At 49.4% G+C, this 13404-nt stretch overlaps 1 protein-coding gene across 9 annotated transcripts in view; it reads right to left on the bottom strand.

Annotated features, from left to right (window-relative positions):
- Window positions 1-12495, bottom strand: part of Cux1 (cut like homeobox 1) — a 320437-nt gene extending 307942 nt beyond the window's left edge. For 2 of the 9 annotated variants that reach the window (XM_032886317.1, XM_032886318.1), the window contains exon 1: window positions 12179-12403. In XM_032886317.1, coding sequence (XP_032742208.1) covers window positions 12179-12241 — 63 coding nt within the window. In that variant the 5' untranslated portion in view covers window positions 12242-12403. Of the gene's footprint in view, window positions 1-10385; window positions 11390-12178 lie in introns of those variants that run through there. The other 7 variants (XM_032886315.1, XM_032886316.1, XM_032886312.1 and 4 more) reach the window with 6 other exon arrangements.
- Window positions 12496-13404: the final 909 nt, after the last annotated feature.

Here is a 13404-nt window from a genome sequence, read left to right as displayed (position 1 = left end):
CTCCCAGCTAACGAGGAAGTGCAGAGAAAGTATGCAGGCTAGGAAGGTCGAAGCAATGGTAAGTCTACCTGAGGTTGGGAATCTAGTCTCAGGACAAGGGAAGGCCAGGTTCCACAGAGCACTCCCTGTCGGGCAACCCAACCGGGCCCCACTTCGCTCTCCAGTTACTTAGTAAACCAGACAACCCAGAACTCTTCTCAGGCAGCCCACAGGAGGACCCAAGAGCAGTTCTCCCTACACAGTGGAATTTATACATCCTCCACAGAGCTAGATACCATGGAATAAACCAAGGGCCTAGGCCATGATCCACTAGTGCCAGTGCCCAGGAAATGAGAGCTGGCAGTGGGAAAAAATAAACTCCCTGCCCTGTCACCAGCAGACATATGCTGGCTACAGTTTATAAACTCATCCTGTCCCTTCCCTCTCATTCCTTTGACCTGCCCTGGGAGCCCCTAGATTCAGAACTGGGAAAGTTAAAGTGGGGGGGCCATGTCTCTGTCTCTGTCTCTGTCTCTCTCTTCCCCCTTCCCTTCTTCCCTCTGTTTTTCTGTCTTTGTGTCCTTCATACTGGGGATTAAACAAACCCCTGGGCCTCCCACATGCTAGGCAAAAGCTCTATGCTGAACTGTATTCCTAGCCCACAATTCTGCAGAATTCTCGAGCATTAACCAAAGCCCCCCAAAAAAATCTACCATAGGCTCTGAACTCTGGGTCTCAATCTATCTGTACACAGCAACAACCTTTTGCCCAGACATCCAATCAACGCCTGAAATTGCTGGCCCATTCCTTCCACTCTGTACCTACCGAGCGCTCACACCCCTTCAACCATTCTGCTCCTCTCAGATCCCACCTCCTACCCTTGCTCCCGCAGATCCATGCAAATGTTTGCTTGTACAGCCAGACAATGATGTCACCAGCACAGAAATATCCTAGGTAGTGCTTTCTTGGAGCAATGAAAAAACAGAGAAAGTGTGGACTATGAAGACCGCTGCTCTGAACCAGGGCTGGCCGGGTGCCAAGCCCACAACAGCTTCTGGGGAATGGGCTGGTACAACACATTCCTCTGGCCCAGACACCAGACCTGAGCACTTCTGGCTCCAGGCTTGCTCAGACATTTGCTGGGTTCTAACAACTAGATGGCAAGTAGAGGAGGCACGCTCCCTCCGGCTGCACGGAGACTTGACAACACAACTGCAGCATAAAACTGTTCTATCCAACTTCATTTTTTAAGTGGATTTTTAGGGAGCTGAAGACATAGCTCAGTTGGTAGTGTTTGCCGACTGTGCATGAGGTCATGAGTTCCATCCCCCGTATGGGGAGGTGGGCTACATGGATCTGAATCAACATGTACAAAGAAGGAATTTAATAAATAAGAATACAAATCAAACATATTCCTTCAGTTGGTTTCCAAGTATAGTCATTTAATAGAACTGACCTAACTTCCATGATATTAAGAACAGATCTCAATTGGAATGTAGTTTTGTAGGAGTGTTAGCCTAGCAAGGCTCAGGGTTCAATCACCAGCACCAAAGGGGGGGAAAATCAGCTTTGCATTCTAAAATTAACTACTTGAGTATCCCCAGCAGAGCATGGAAAGGCCAAACCCTGAAAGAGGCCACGGCCCTCAGGCAACGTTTCCCAATTGTGCACAGCCCTAGGAGAGAGTATGACAGAGAGTACTGTAGAAGTAAAAGTGGACAGCAGGTGCCAGACAAGTCAGGATGGCTGGATGCTGCCCCAGCAGCCATCAGATACACCAAAGAAAGAAGACAGCACTTTGAAGAGAGTTCAGAGACCCCCAGCCGCCAATAACTGTTTCCTAGGAAGCCCCCACCGCCATACTTGGCCTTCCTTGCCCGCTGCAGCCCCAGGCACACTGTCAAAGCCTCCTCCTTGCCATTCAGTCTGCTTCCTCCTGGAGGGAGTCTGCCACTCCTCCAGGAGGGAAGGAATGCATGCAATCAAGCTGAAGCCTCAGACAGACGTCCAGAGGGAGCTTCACGGAGCAATGTCCACAAACCAGCAAGATTCTGGGTTTGCCTCTGCTGGAATGAAAGGTGTGGGTGCAGTGAAGACTGACATCTATCAGAAGTTCTGTCTGCCAGCCTGGGGAATGTGGTCTCCATTCCATGCCAGAGTAAGCTTGCTGGGTGTTTATGGACAGGCACAACAGGACGAAATCAATGGTTTGAGAAGGTTCATCTGGCAGCCGAATGCCGTGGATTTCAACCTGCTTCAAATGAACAATTTTGAAACAAGCGAAGATTACAAACTTAGGTCATATGTGTTAGAAAAGACAAGATCTCACCAGCAATAAACAACCCCCAAACCCTGTATGTGTGTGCACATGCACACACACAAAGATTTCATTAAAGTATCATCAAACTATGGGATGACAGCATAATTGCATACCAACACGAAGCCATGTAAAACAACTGCAAACCACTTCTAACTCCCTGACAATGACCTTCAACCATAACTGGCAATATCCTCCCTTTCCCAATCCCACATTGTGCTGACAAACCATAGATGCCAGGGTTGAAGACAATAGTGGACAAGGGTGGAAAACAAAGGCAATTCCTTCCCTCTAGAATGGCCAGCTTCAGGTGACACTGGACCACTGCGGCATGGGAGAGCCAGATAAAGCACCCGGACACCCACGGGTCCCCTGTGCTCACGGCAAAGGCTGTGGTGCATCTCATCACCTGGAAGAGGCATCTAGCAACAGCCAGGCTTCCTGTCTGACTCTAGGATTCCCACACTTGCCTACTGAGCAGAAACATGATCCCAACTTGAACCTGTCTCCCCACTTGGCAAGAAGATATGAGAGCACGGGCTGTTGCGAAAGCAAGAAACTGAGGTAAAACTGAAATGCGCAAGCCAGTCTGTGAGAGTCTGGACACGGGCATGAGTGAAGGCTCCCACCGCCACGATTGCCACAATTTTCTGTTTCAAAGCCTCACAGAATGTAACTACAGTCTGTTCAGAATTTAAGGTCTGCGTGCTGGGATACATAGTTTTTGTTTTGTTTTAGTTTGTTTCCACTGAAAAGGTCTGAGCAGCACCGGCTGCTCCTGGTGAAGGCAGTCCAGAGCAATATAACATGGAATCAGTGCAGTTCAAGTTCTAGGGCAACCAGCATGGGGAAAACAGAAAGGAAGCACAGCCTGGAGTTGAGGTTCTCCCCTATAATCACCGCTTGGGAGGGAAAAGCAGGAAGATCAGGAGTTCAAAGGCATTCTTGGCTACATAACCAGTTCCAGGCCAGCCTGAAATCCTGTCTCAAAACATAAAATGGCTGGTTAGGACCGCACACCCTAGCGGGATATGTTGAAGAAGCTGAGAGAGGAGGATCAAAATATTTGAAAGAGAGAAAGAAAGAAAGAAAAAAAGAAAGAAAGAAAGAAAGGAAGAAAGCAAGCAAGCAAGCAGTAAGCCAGCAAGACCCCTTAGGTGGTGAAAAGCACTTGTCACACAGCCTGAAGACCTGAGTTTGATCTCTAGCACCCCAGTTAAAGTTGTCCTACATACACATGCATACACACACACACACACACACACACACACACACACACACACTTCACACATTTAATAATAAAAAAATTTTTTAATGTATTTGTTTCACCAGTATCTGTCCAGCATTATGGAATGATGCAAGAAAACAGTGATCAGAGCAAAAGAATGCGGCCATCTCCAAGGGGAAAAAAAACAAAATCCTTTCCAAGCCTCAATTAAAAGAAAAAACTTGTCATGTCCAATCTCCTCAAGTAGTAATTTAAATTTTCATTTACATCTTATCTTATAAAAATCTCAAAATAAAGAAGTACCACAAATACTTAGTTTAAAAAAACCAACAGTTGCCATAACATGGAAGACGACAAGTTGACGGGCTGGGCAGGGCAGGAGCAGAGCAAGAAATGACAGGCAAAGGTGACAGTGCTTGTGGCTGCCTGGGGAGGCTAAGGGCGGCTCCACAGTAGCCCTTCCTTACCCATTAGTCCCCAGGCCTTGCTGAGGTTTGCAGCTCCCAGCTCTTGAAAAACAAGTTTGCCTTCCAGGCCCCAAAACACGGTTCAGCCAATAAAGGCGTATGCCATGAGCCTGACCACCTGAGTTCCATCTCTGGGAACCTCGGGGTGGAAGGAGACCTCACTCCCAAGCTGTCCTCTAGCCTTACCTCTGAGCACATGCACAACAAATAAATGTAACTTTTAAAATAATAGTTAGTTTTCTGTGTCATTTACTACCTTAAAAAAAAAACCCTGGGTGTGTGTGTATGTGTGTGTGTGTGTGTGTGTGTGTGTGTGTGTGTGTGTGTGTGTGTGTGTGTCTTGACGAGCACCTCTGCACAACACGCACTGCAGAACCACAGCAGGTGTCTTCCTCTCTCCCTCTCTAGCGTATTTTTGAGACGCTGAACCTGAAACTCATCGTTTGGCTGGGTTCACTTGGGAACCGTGGGGATCAGCCTGTCTCCTCTCCCATAATCTGGAGTTCAGGCATGCTCCCATGCCCTCTTTTTGCATAGTTGCTAAGGATTTAAACTATGTTCCCTTTGCCTTCACAGCAAGGGCTCTTATTCCTGGAGCTGTCTCCCCAGCCCCATTTTACTAACTTTCATCAAATCGTTTTTTTTTTTTAACAGAGTAAACATGGCAATAAACCAAAGTACTCAGAGGTCCAAGAGAACAATCTAGTAATAGCATTTAAAATGAGTTCATGTGGTTTTGAATCTTTAAAACATCAAATTACAAAAAAAAACAAAAAACAAAAAAAACAAAACAAAACAAACAAAAAAAACCATCAAATTATGTTAGAAAACAAAAGTCACAATTTATTAGGGAGAAAGGCCCAGTTGAGAGAACACTCACTACCTTGCTTACAGGAGGGCGTGGAAAGTTCTTGAGCTGTGGCTCTAACGTATGTTTTTCTTTTTCAGTCAGGGACTCACTTAGCCCAGGCTGCTCCCAAACTCTATGTATTCAAGGACAACCCTGAACTTCTGATCATCCCTCATCCACCTCCCCAGTACGGGGATTTATGAGTGAGCACCACGGTGCTGGGTGTGGCACCTAGAGCCTGGTGAGGCAGCAGACCCCAAACTGCACTACGTCCTAAGCTCTGACTTCAGTCACATGCCGGGTGGACAGATCTGAGGCCTCTTCCAGCTTAAAAAATAGAAGCTGTTGGGGTTGGGGATTTAGCTCAGTGGTAGAGCGCTTGCCTAGCAAGCGCAAGGCCCTGGGTTCGGTCCCCAGCTCCCGAAAAAAAGAAAAATAAATAAATAAATAAATAAAAAATAGAAGCTGTCAACACCCAGATACATTTTAATGACAGTACAATCCGCATTCTACTGCTCAAAATTCTGTAATATTCGCTTAAAAAAAGAACTAATTTGTCCATTTGTTTCTCCCTTAACCAAACTCAGGATGCCTTGCAATCCACCATGGGCAACTTTTTACAATGTTAACTGCATTCCCTTATTGAGCAAGTACAACTACATCGTCGCTCAAGGTAATGTGAAAAGCAGCAGCTACTTGGCAGTCCAGAGCTTAAGCTCTAGTAATTTCCTCCAGCATTAACTGCATAAATCAAACACTTGAAAGCATCCTTGATTTCAAAGGGTGAATGGAGGGTGCAGACTTGGGTGTCTTAGAAAGGTGTGGCCTGCTTTCCCGGCTCTGCTACAAGCACGCTTTAATGGAAGGAAGCAGGACCTAGTCAGTTTCACTCAGTGTGATTCTCCTGCATGGCTATTGCTTCCTTGTTCTGCAGGGTGTCTTCCCAGTAGCCTTTGGTCTGATTACCTTTCCTCTCATAGAAAGACACCCCCCACCAACCCCAAGTTCTATTACCCCATTTCCCATGGCCCAAGGCTCTATAAAACACAAAACTCCTGCCAAATGTCAGCGGCCTCCAACAGTAAAGAAAAAAATCAAGGGGCTGGGGATTTAGCTCAGTGGTAGAGCGCTTGCCTAGCATGCGCAAGGCCCTGGGTTCGGTCCCCAGCTCCAAAAAAAAAAAAAAAAAATCAGATGAAAATGAAGAAATTGACGTCTCTTATTTATTGTAACTTTTTTCAGTGCTGGGGTGGAACCTTCTAAGTCTCATATGCTAGGCAATCGATCTACCCGCCACCCACAGGCCTAAAAAAATCTTTGTCCGTTTTTCAGATAGGGTCTCACTGGAGCTCACTATATAGGTTGGGCTAGCCACAAACTCTAAGATTCACCTGCTTCAGGCTGTGTGCGTGCTCAGTGCCAGGATAAAAGGTGTGTGTACCACCACACCAGGCAGAGCATTAAAACTTGAAGAGGTCCTGTGTTCACCTTCATTTTTTTTTTCAAACTGTAGCATTTAATATGAACAGTGTACCATAGCACTTTTAGGGGACTCAGAAACATTCTGGGTACAGCACCACTGAGGCCAATAACACCGGTTCTGTCAATCCCAAGTCCCTTCCTGAAGGATATGCCCTTACCTGCCAAACAACACTCTCCTCACCAACTTTCTCAGAATACAGGTCAAAAAGAAAGAGAGGGCTAAGCACAGTAGTTCGAGTCTGTAAGGTTAGCACTGGGAGGTAGGACAAGGCAGGAGGAGGATGGCTGTGTGTGAGGCCAGCTTGCACTATAGAGATCCTAACATTAAATTAATAAATAATCTTAAAAGTGCAAGTAAGAACCCAGTGCAACTAAGAAAAGCCAAAACATGACCAAGACCGACAACTCTCAATGATCCTTAGAAAAATCTGGTAACTACAGACACAGGGGAACCTGGCGGTCAGATAGAAAGTCAAGGCCACCAAATGGCTTGCAGGAGCACACCCTCGACAACTGAAATGGAAGACTGTCAAACAGTTCTCAGGGGACTGTGGCACGGAGACACTAGCGAAATGCATCCCAGACCAAGTTCATTTTCTTAAGGCTTTCCGTAAGAGACTCCATCTGTACGTGTAGGATCTTTAGGTAAAGTAACTGGTCATTGAAGTTAAATCACTAACCATTAGGTTATCATAAAAACACAAAACTATTCTCTCGTTAAAAAAAAAATAAAAGTAGTGATGTATGCCTTCTTTAACCCCACCACTTAGTAAGCTAAGGCATATCTCTGAGTTTGAGGTCAGCCTGGTCTATGAGTTCCAGGACAGCCAGGGCTATGTAAAGAGACTCTGTCTCAGAAAAACAAAACAAAACAATGTGATCAACTACGGCTTCTGAAATCCTTTTTCTCTCAGACATGACTAGGATGTCCAGGTGAAGAGTAGTATATGGGGCAAGGAGAGGCTATGGCCCCGCTTCAAATACCACCAACAAAAATGAATAACCAGCAGTGAGTGTCCTCCGCTTGGCTACGGTCAGACTCATGTGCAGGAGTCCAAGAGTCCCACCTGTTTCCAATTAGATACCAGAATTGCTGGAGTGTTTAAACTACATTTGCTTGCTACTTACACAAAACAAGTCTTCCAGGGTTTTTTTGAATGGTTAAAATATGTTAAAATAAGATTAAGGGTCTGGTTTAAACAATCAGAGGCAGGGGAATTTCAATTGAAACCAAAACTATCTCTCTGCGGCAGCAATAACCCAGAGCTTCAGACAAAACAAACGGACGAGGTAGACACATTTCTACTGCTGCCGATGACTAATAAAAATCAGACTTTCCTTGGGAAGGGCAACTATGCTTTAAAGCCACGTATAAAATTTCAAATAAATTTAAAATAATTCCTAGAGTCACTTACAGTCCTATATATCAGAATAACTTACTACAGTAGCTTTGACTGGGCGTTAATGTTATGGCCCAGCAAGATACATGAAATTTTCATAAACTGTAAAAGGAACCAAGAGCAAAAACGGAGCCTGTCTCTGAAAGGTTTTCATATGGCGAAACTTCTCCTAAAACAATATACAAATGTCCCCCAACAAACCTATCCTTTCACCCCGCTGTGGAATGGAGACTTCTATCTCCGGCCTTGTTTTTTCTACAACCTCAGGAGAAGCCCTGAGCATCAATGGAAAGCTCCCATACACACTGGTAGGTTTTTCTTCCTTGACTATCAACCGAGAAGGGACTTTTAAAACTTAAATGTCTGGGCTCAGCGGGGTTGCCCAGACCGTAGGGCATTGAGGGGGATCGGGAGAGAGTAATTCTTGGGTAGACAGAGCTGTTGTTCCCCTTTCCAACACAGAACTGAGTGCCGACCGACTGACGGAAGACAGGCCAAACAGCTTCCACGCACTCAACCCCATCAAGAGCTACTGCATTTATTTCATCCTTGCACTGACTTGTGCCTTTCAAAAAAAAAAAAAAAAAAAATGGTTTCACCCAGGCAAAAGCTTTGAGCAACTGATAATAACCCTTCCCACACCCAGGCTCTTAAGACACCTATATTTAAAAAAAAAAAAAAAAAACAAGAAAAGAAAAACCGGGAGCGTGCCCTGCATCATTTGTTTGTTCACTGTCCTATCAAAGGAACCAAGCAGGATACTTTAATTAAAATTATAGACTTATTACAAGAAGCAGTGTTGGGCTGCAGGAAACACATATACAAACACCAATGTGAGCGCTTCCAGAAGTAAGTGTAGGGGAGAAAATAGACTTGCAGCAAAAACTGAGTTTGTTTTCTGACTTGAGGAAAGAACATTTTTGAAGTTCACGTTTGCAGAGGATTCTCACTAAAGAACAGGTCATACTACACTGAAAGGACCCCAGAGGGATACAGACACAGGCAGGCCCCATCCCCAACAGTCAGAGCTCCACTAATCAGAAAACAAGTTCCAAGAGTTAAATATATACCTCTTTTCAAACATGTATTTAGAGATAAATTTATACAATGGTGTTTCTCTTTTTAAAAAAAAAAAGTTGGTTTTTACAAGTCTTGGGCAGGATCAAAACTTGTTCAACTCGTCTTAGCAACACTAGGGCACTCTTAACTTTTTGCAAGACAAGTCTTGGTTGGGGATGAGAAAGGAAACAGGCCTGTTCTCATAATCTCTCTTCAAGAGCAGACATCCACTCCATGTTCCCAGGTTGTCTTAAGACCCAAGAAGCAGGGGAATAAGAACATGGCGCTCCGGAGCGTAGGGTCCTACTGCTCCTTACCAAGACGTAAGCCACTCCAGATGAGACTCATCCAAGACTAAGCTCTCAGTTTAACCTAAAGAATACTCACCCAAAATTCTCCAACTCCCCACTGGTGAGAACAGAGGAACCTCAACCAGATACCAACTCAAAATCCCTGGACCCATTTCCAGATAAAGGAGCAGCCCAGACTCATACGTGACCTTAGGCACTCCAAATTCAAGTAACTTTCAAACTTGCCATCCAAGAAGCAGTTGAAACACCTAAGGTCGAACCATTCTCTACCAAAAGGAAATAGGCTCTGTAACAAGAACAGAGCTTAAACAAAATGTTTTGTTTGTTGTTACTTTAAGGTCAACATAAAGTTCATTCATGTCAACCATAAGGAAAACTTTCGATGAAGCCATTTGCTTAAATGTCCTCAAGATCTCCAGCAACGCTAATCCATTGTGGGTGAGGGGATGACACTAACAATTCATAAAATCTAATAACTCTCAAAATCATTTTTCTGGGCTTCCTTGGAAATGCTTAATAAAAGAACTTTACTGATATTAAACTAGGATGTCACATGGGGCGGGGGGTGAAAATTAAGGCTTGTTTCTTAAAATTCCACAACGGGTTTTACAGTAAGCACAGGAATTAAATTATGGTAAAAGGGAGCTATTTTTACTAAAATAGGGTAGACCAATTAATCAAAAAATGCCATCCGGCTGTGTTCATTACATTCAGGAATCTAATTTACACAATAGACTATGGAGTAATCCATTTTAGTCAATAAATACTCAAACTTCTTTAAGCTTTAATCTTATCAGAAATACATATTTCACATAGTCTTCCTAGTCAAGAGAGAAACGGGAGGAAATTTCATAACGAGTATGAGTCTGCCTTATCGTCCTCACGTAGGCAAGGGCAGAAAAAGCAAGCACAGTTAAAGTTGTTTCACTCCACTTATAGATGTTTTAATCCAATCGGCTTCGTTTCCTACAGGCCTACAGGTGGAGTTCGTTTGTTTCAGACTCCTAAGGGTGCTGTGGGTTAATAAGTATCACCAGTCCTCTGGGTTAGAAAAGTTCACTCAAGTTCACGTTCAAGTACACTTTAAAGTTGGGAGCAAAGGCGGTTTCCCTAGAGATGTTATGGAACATATCACACACACACACACACACACACACACACACACACACACACACACACACACACACACACACCTCCCCCACAGTGCAAGGCTGCCTCTATGGACCACAAGACTGTCCCCTATCTCTGATGTCCCCAATGATCAAAGCTCTGAGGGCTCATTTGCCGCTCACCTTCAACTTGGCTCCGGCTACGCACAACATCCACCTGGCAGAATCCCGGGGCTGTCCAGGCGCCGCGAACGCGGGGCTAGCACTAGCAGGGAGGACCCCGAGGGCGAGCAGCTGGTTCCGATGAGGAGTGGCAGGCGGAATAGCATCCTCTGGACACGCAGGCAGCTCCGCCGCGGATTGGGAAGCCCCAATACCATCCCCTCGAGGCGATGGGGAACCACAATCAGTCTCCTTACAGTCCAGCGGGGCCCCCGGGGCTTTGCTTTCAAGAACCGGGTTGGAGAAGGCAGCTTGGAGCGGACCTGAGGCGCGCTCCATAGTTCCCGGGGCCCTTTTGCAAAGAGGACAGAACACACCCCTTCGCTAAAGAGAGTGAGGGGCTGGAGTGATGAAAGCGACCGATCCCCGAGGGGGGAGCCCTGGAAGTCCCTGAGACGCGCAGCTAAGTCTGTCTGCACCGATCGGTGACCCGGGAGGAAAAGCGCCCCGAGACCGGGTCACGCAGCGGCCTGCGCTCGGTGGAAAGTTGCAGCCTTCCTCCCGCACCTTCTCCCTTCTCCGGGGCCGATCCCACACTCTGCGCGACCCACCGGTGTCCCCCCCGCAAGCCAAGTTTTTCCCTTCCAAAGCTTCCCCCACAACCCCTTCCCGGGGAAGTCCCCGGGCGCAAAAAAGGGGGACAGATCCAGCTCCGCAGTCACTTTCACGCAGCAGACACACAAAAGAGCGCGGGGCTTGCGGGTTGGCCCCGGGACGTAAACAAACGGGGTGGGGGAGGGACCCGCCACACCGGGTAGCCGTTCCCCTGGTCCGGTCGACACCGGTTGACAATCCCTCACGGGAGTAGTAGAAAAAAGATTGGTGGCCGCTGGGCCCAAGGAGACCGATCGAGGAGCAGCCAGGAGCTCCAAGCCACCCGCCGTCTCCACGACAAGGGGCCACCCGCCAGCCTGGCCGTCGCCGCCGCCGCCGCCAGCCGCCGGTGGCCGATCTGACCCTCCCCCGGAGCCGGCGGCACCACAGCGCCACCAGCTCCAGCTCCGCCGCGCCGGCGGGGCAGTGGCGGCGGCGGCGGCGGTCCGCGACTCTCTCCTCCAGGAGACAGAGGAAAGAGAGAGAGCGAGAGACAGGCGCTTCACCCCCCACCAGCAACTCCCCACAAACTTTCCCCGGGAATACGCCGGGGCTGAGCTGGGGGGAAGGAAGGACGTGACTGGCGCGAGGGCGACTAGCGTCCCGAAGCTCCCCTTCTTTGCAACCCCGCCACCCCTCCAGAGCCACCCCGTGGCTCGTCCCCCTCTTTAGCGCGCGCGAGTTCCCACTGAGCCCCCATGGGGGGGGGACCGCCGCTCCCCCTTCCTCTCCACCGGGGTCCCGCGACAACGACAGCGCGCGGGGTCGGCGACGGCGGCGGAGAGGACGATGAGGATGATGATGGCGATGATGGTGGGGAGGAAGACACCCTCCGGGGTTGAAGGGGGCAGACACCGGGGGGCAAAGATGTTGGTGGCGGCTGGCGGCTCCGGCGCCATCTTGGGCTGATCGATGAATTGAACAAAGAGGATCAATTTCTGATCAAGCCGAGTGATCAATGAGAGCCGGGGAGCCCGAGGGACTCGTCGCCGACTCGGCCCCGCTCTTCTCCCGGCACCCCCCTCCTGCTTTCCCCCGTCGCCTCAGCACCCCCGCCAGGGCCCTGGCAGCCCGGAGTGTCACCCTCCTTCCTGAGGGAGGCCGCGACCGCCCGCAGCCCTCACCCCCCGGGCGCGAGGCCGAGCGCCGAGAAGCCTGACCTGCAGCTGCTGTAAATCAAAGCGCTTCCAATATTGAAACATCGATCCCACATTGGCCGCCATCTTGAGACATATTGAGACGGAGTGAGAGGCTGATAGAGAGGGGGCTGGAGTTCAGGAGCCGCCAGGAGGCAGCAGGCGGGCGGGCGCCAAAACCCGGCCTGGAGCCGGCCGCCGCCTCAGCCACCGCGGACGCGGACTCCTTCCTCACGGCGCCGCCGCCGCCGCCACCGCCTCAGCCATGGAGTCCAGAGCCTGAGGGAAACGCAGCGGCGGCGGCGGCGGCCTTGACGCGCGCGCGCCGCGCTCTCTCTCCACAGCCCGAGCGCGGGCATCCGGGGCCCTCGCGACCCCTCACCCTTTTTCCCGCGCGCCCCGCCACAAGCCCCCTCCCAGGCCGCGCTGCGACCCTACGGCGGCCCGGCCTCGAGGGGGCGCTGCAGGGTCTCCTCAGGACCCTGCAGCTCACCTAAAGGGTGCCTTCCCCAACCCCCCCGGAAAGGTCGCGGTCGCTGGTGGTCAACGCTTTGGGAGAAAGTCCCCCTCGCTTGGCGTGGGGACGGTGGACTGCGCTGCGACAGCAGGGTGCGGGCGCTGCGCTCTTTTGCACGGTGCGCGCGGAGCGAGCAGAGCCCACCTGCAAAGCCAGCGGCCCAGACCCCAGCCGCCATCCCGTGCGCCGGGGCTGCGGATGACCTCACTCCGCTCCCCTGTGCGCTCCAGCTGGGGGACCTCCAGACCACAGCGGTCGCGACCAGTGTTTCATATTCAAGGAAGTACAATTGTGTCGTGGTGAAAGGGAGGGTGGGGGGTGACCACCAAGCCTTGGAGCCTGCGGCTGCTGCCGCCACAGCTTCCATTCACGTCCTACACACACTCGGTTGCAATCCCCTACTTGCACCGGGACACATCAGCTAGTGGCGGCGGCCTTCCCACCCTTCAGAGCCGCTCCAGCGTCGGCCAGGACTGGGGCAAGTCTTGGAACACAGCTCAGTCCCCAACCATGCTTGTGCGACACAACTCAAGAAACTTCCTCTGGGGTTCACACAGTTCCGCGCCTCAGTCTTTGCAGGCAGAAAGTTTGAGAGCGTGCAGTGCACTCGAAACCGAGCGCTCGTTCCCAAGTTTTGCAAAAAACGCTCACATTTAAGCCGGGAGTGGGGAAGGAAGTTCTCTTTACATTTCCTTCTAGCCCCAAAGCACACGTTTTAGGATCTTCATCTTTA

This window comes from Rattus rattus, chromosome 16 (genome assembly GCF_011064425.1).
Source record: "Rattus rattus isolate New Zealand chromosome 16, Rrattus_CSIRO_v1, whole genome shotgun sequence".
NCBI lineage: Eukaryota > Metazoa > Chordata > Mammalia > Rodentia > Muridae > Rattus > Rattus rattus.
The sequence above is the reverse complement of the archived record's forward strand: the minus strand, read 5'-3'. Positions and strand labels throughout refer to the sequence as shown.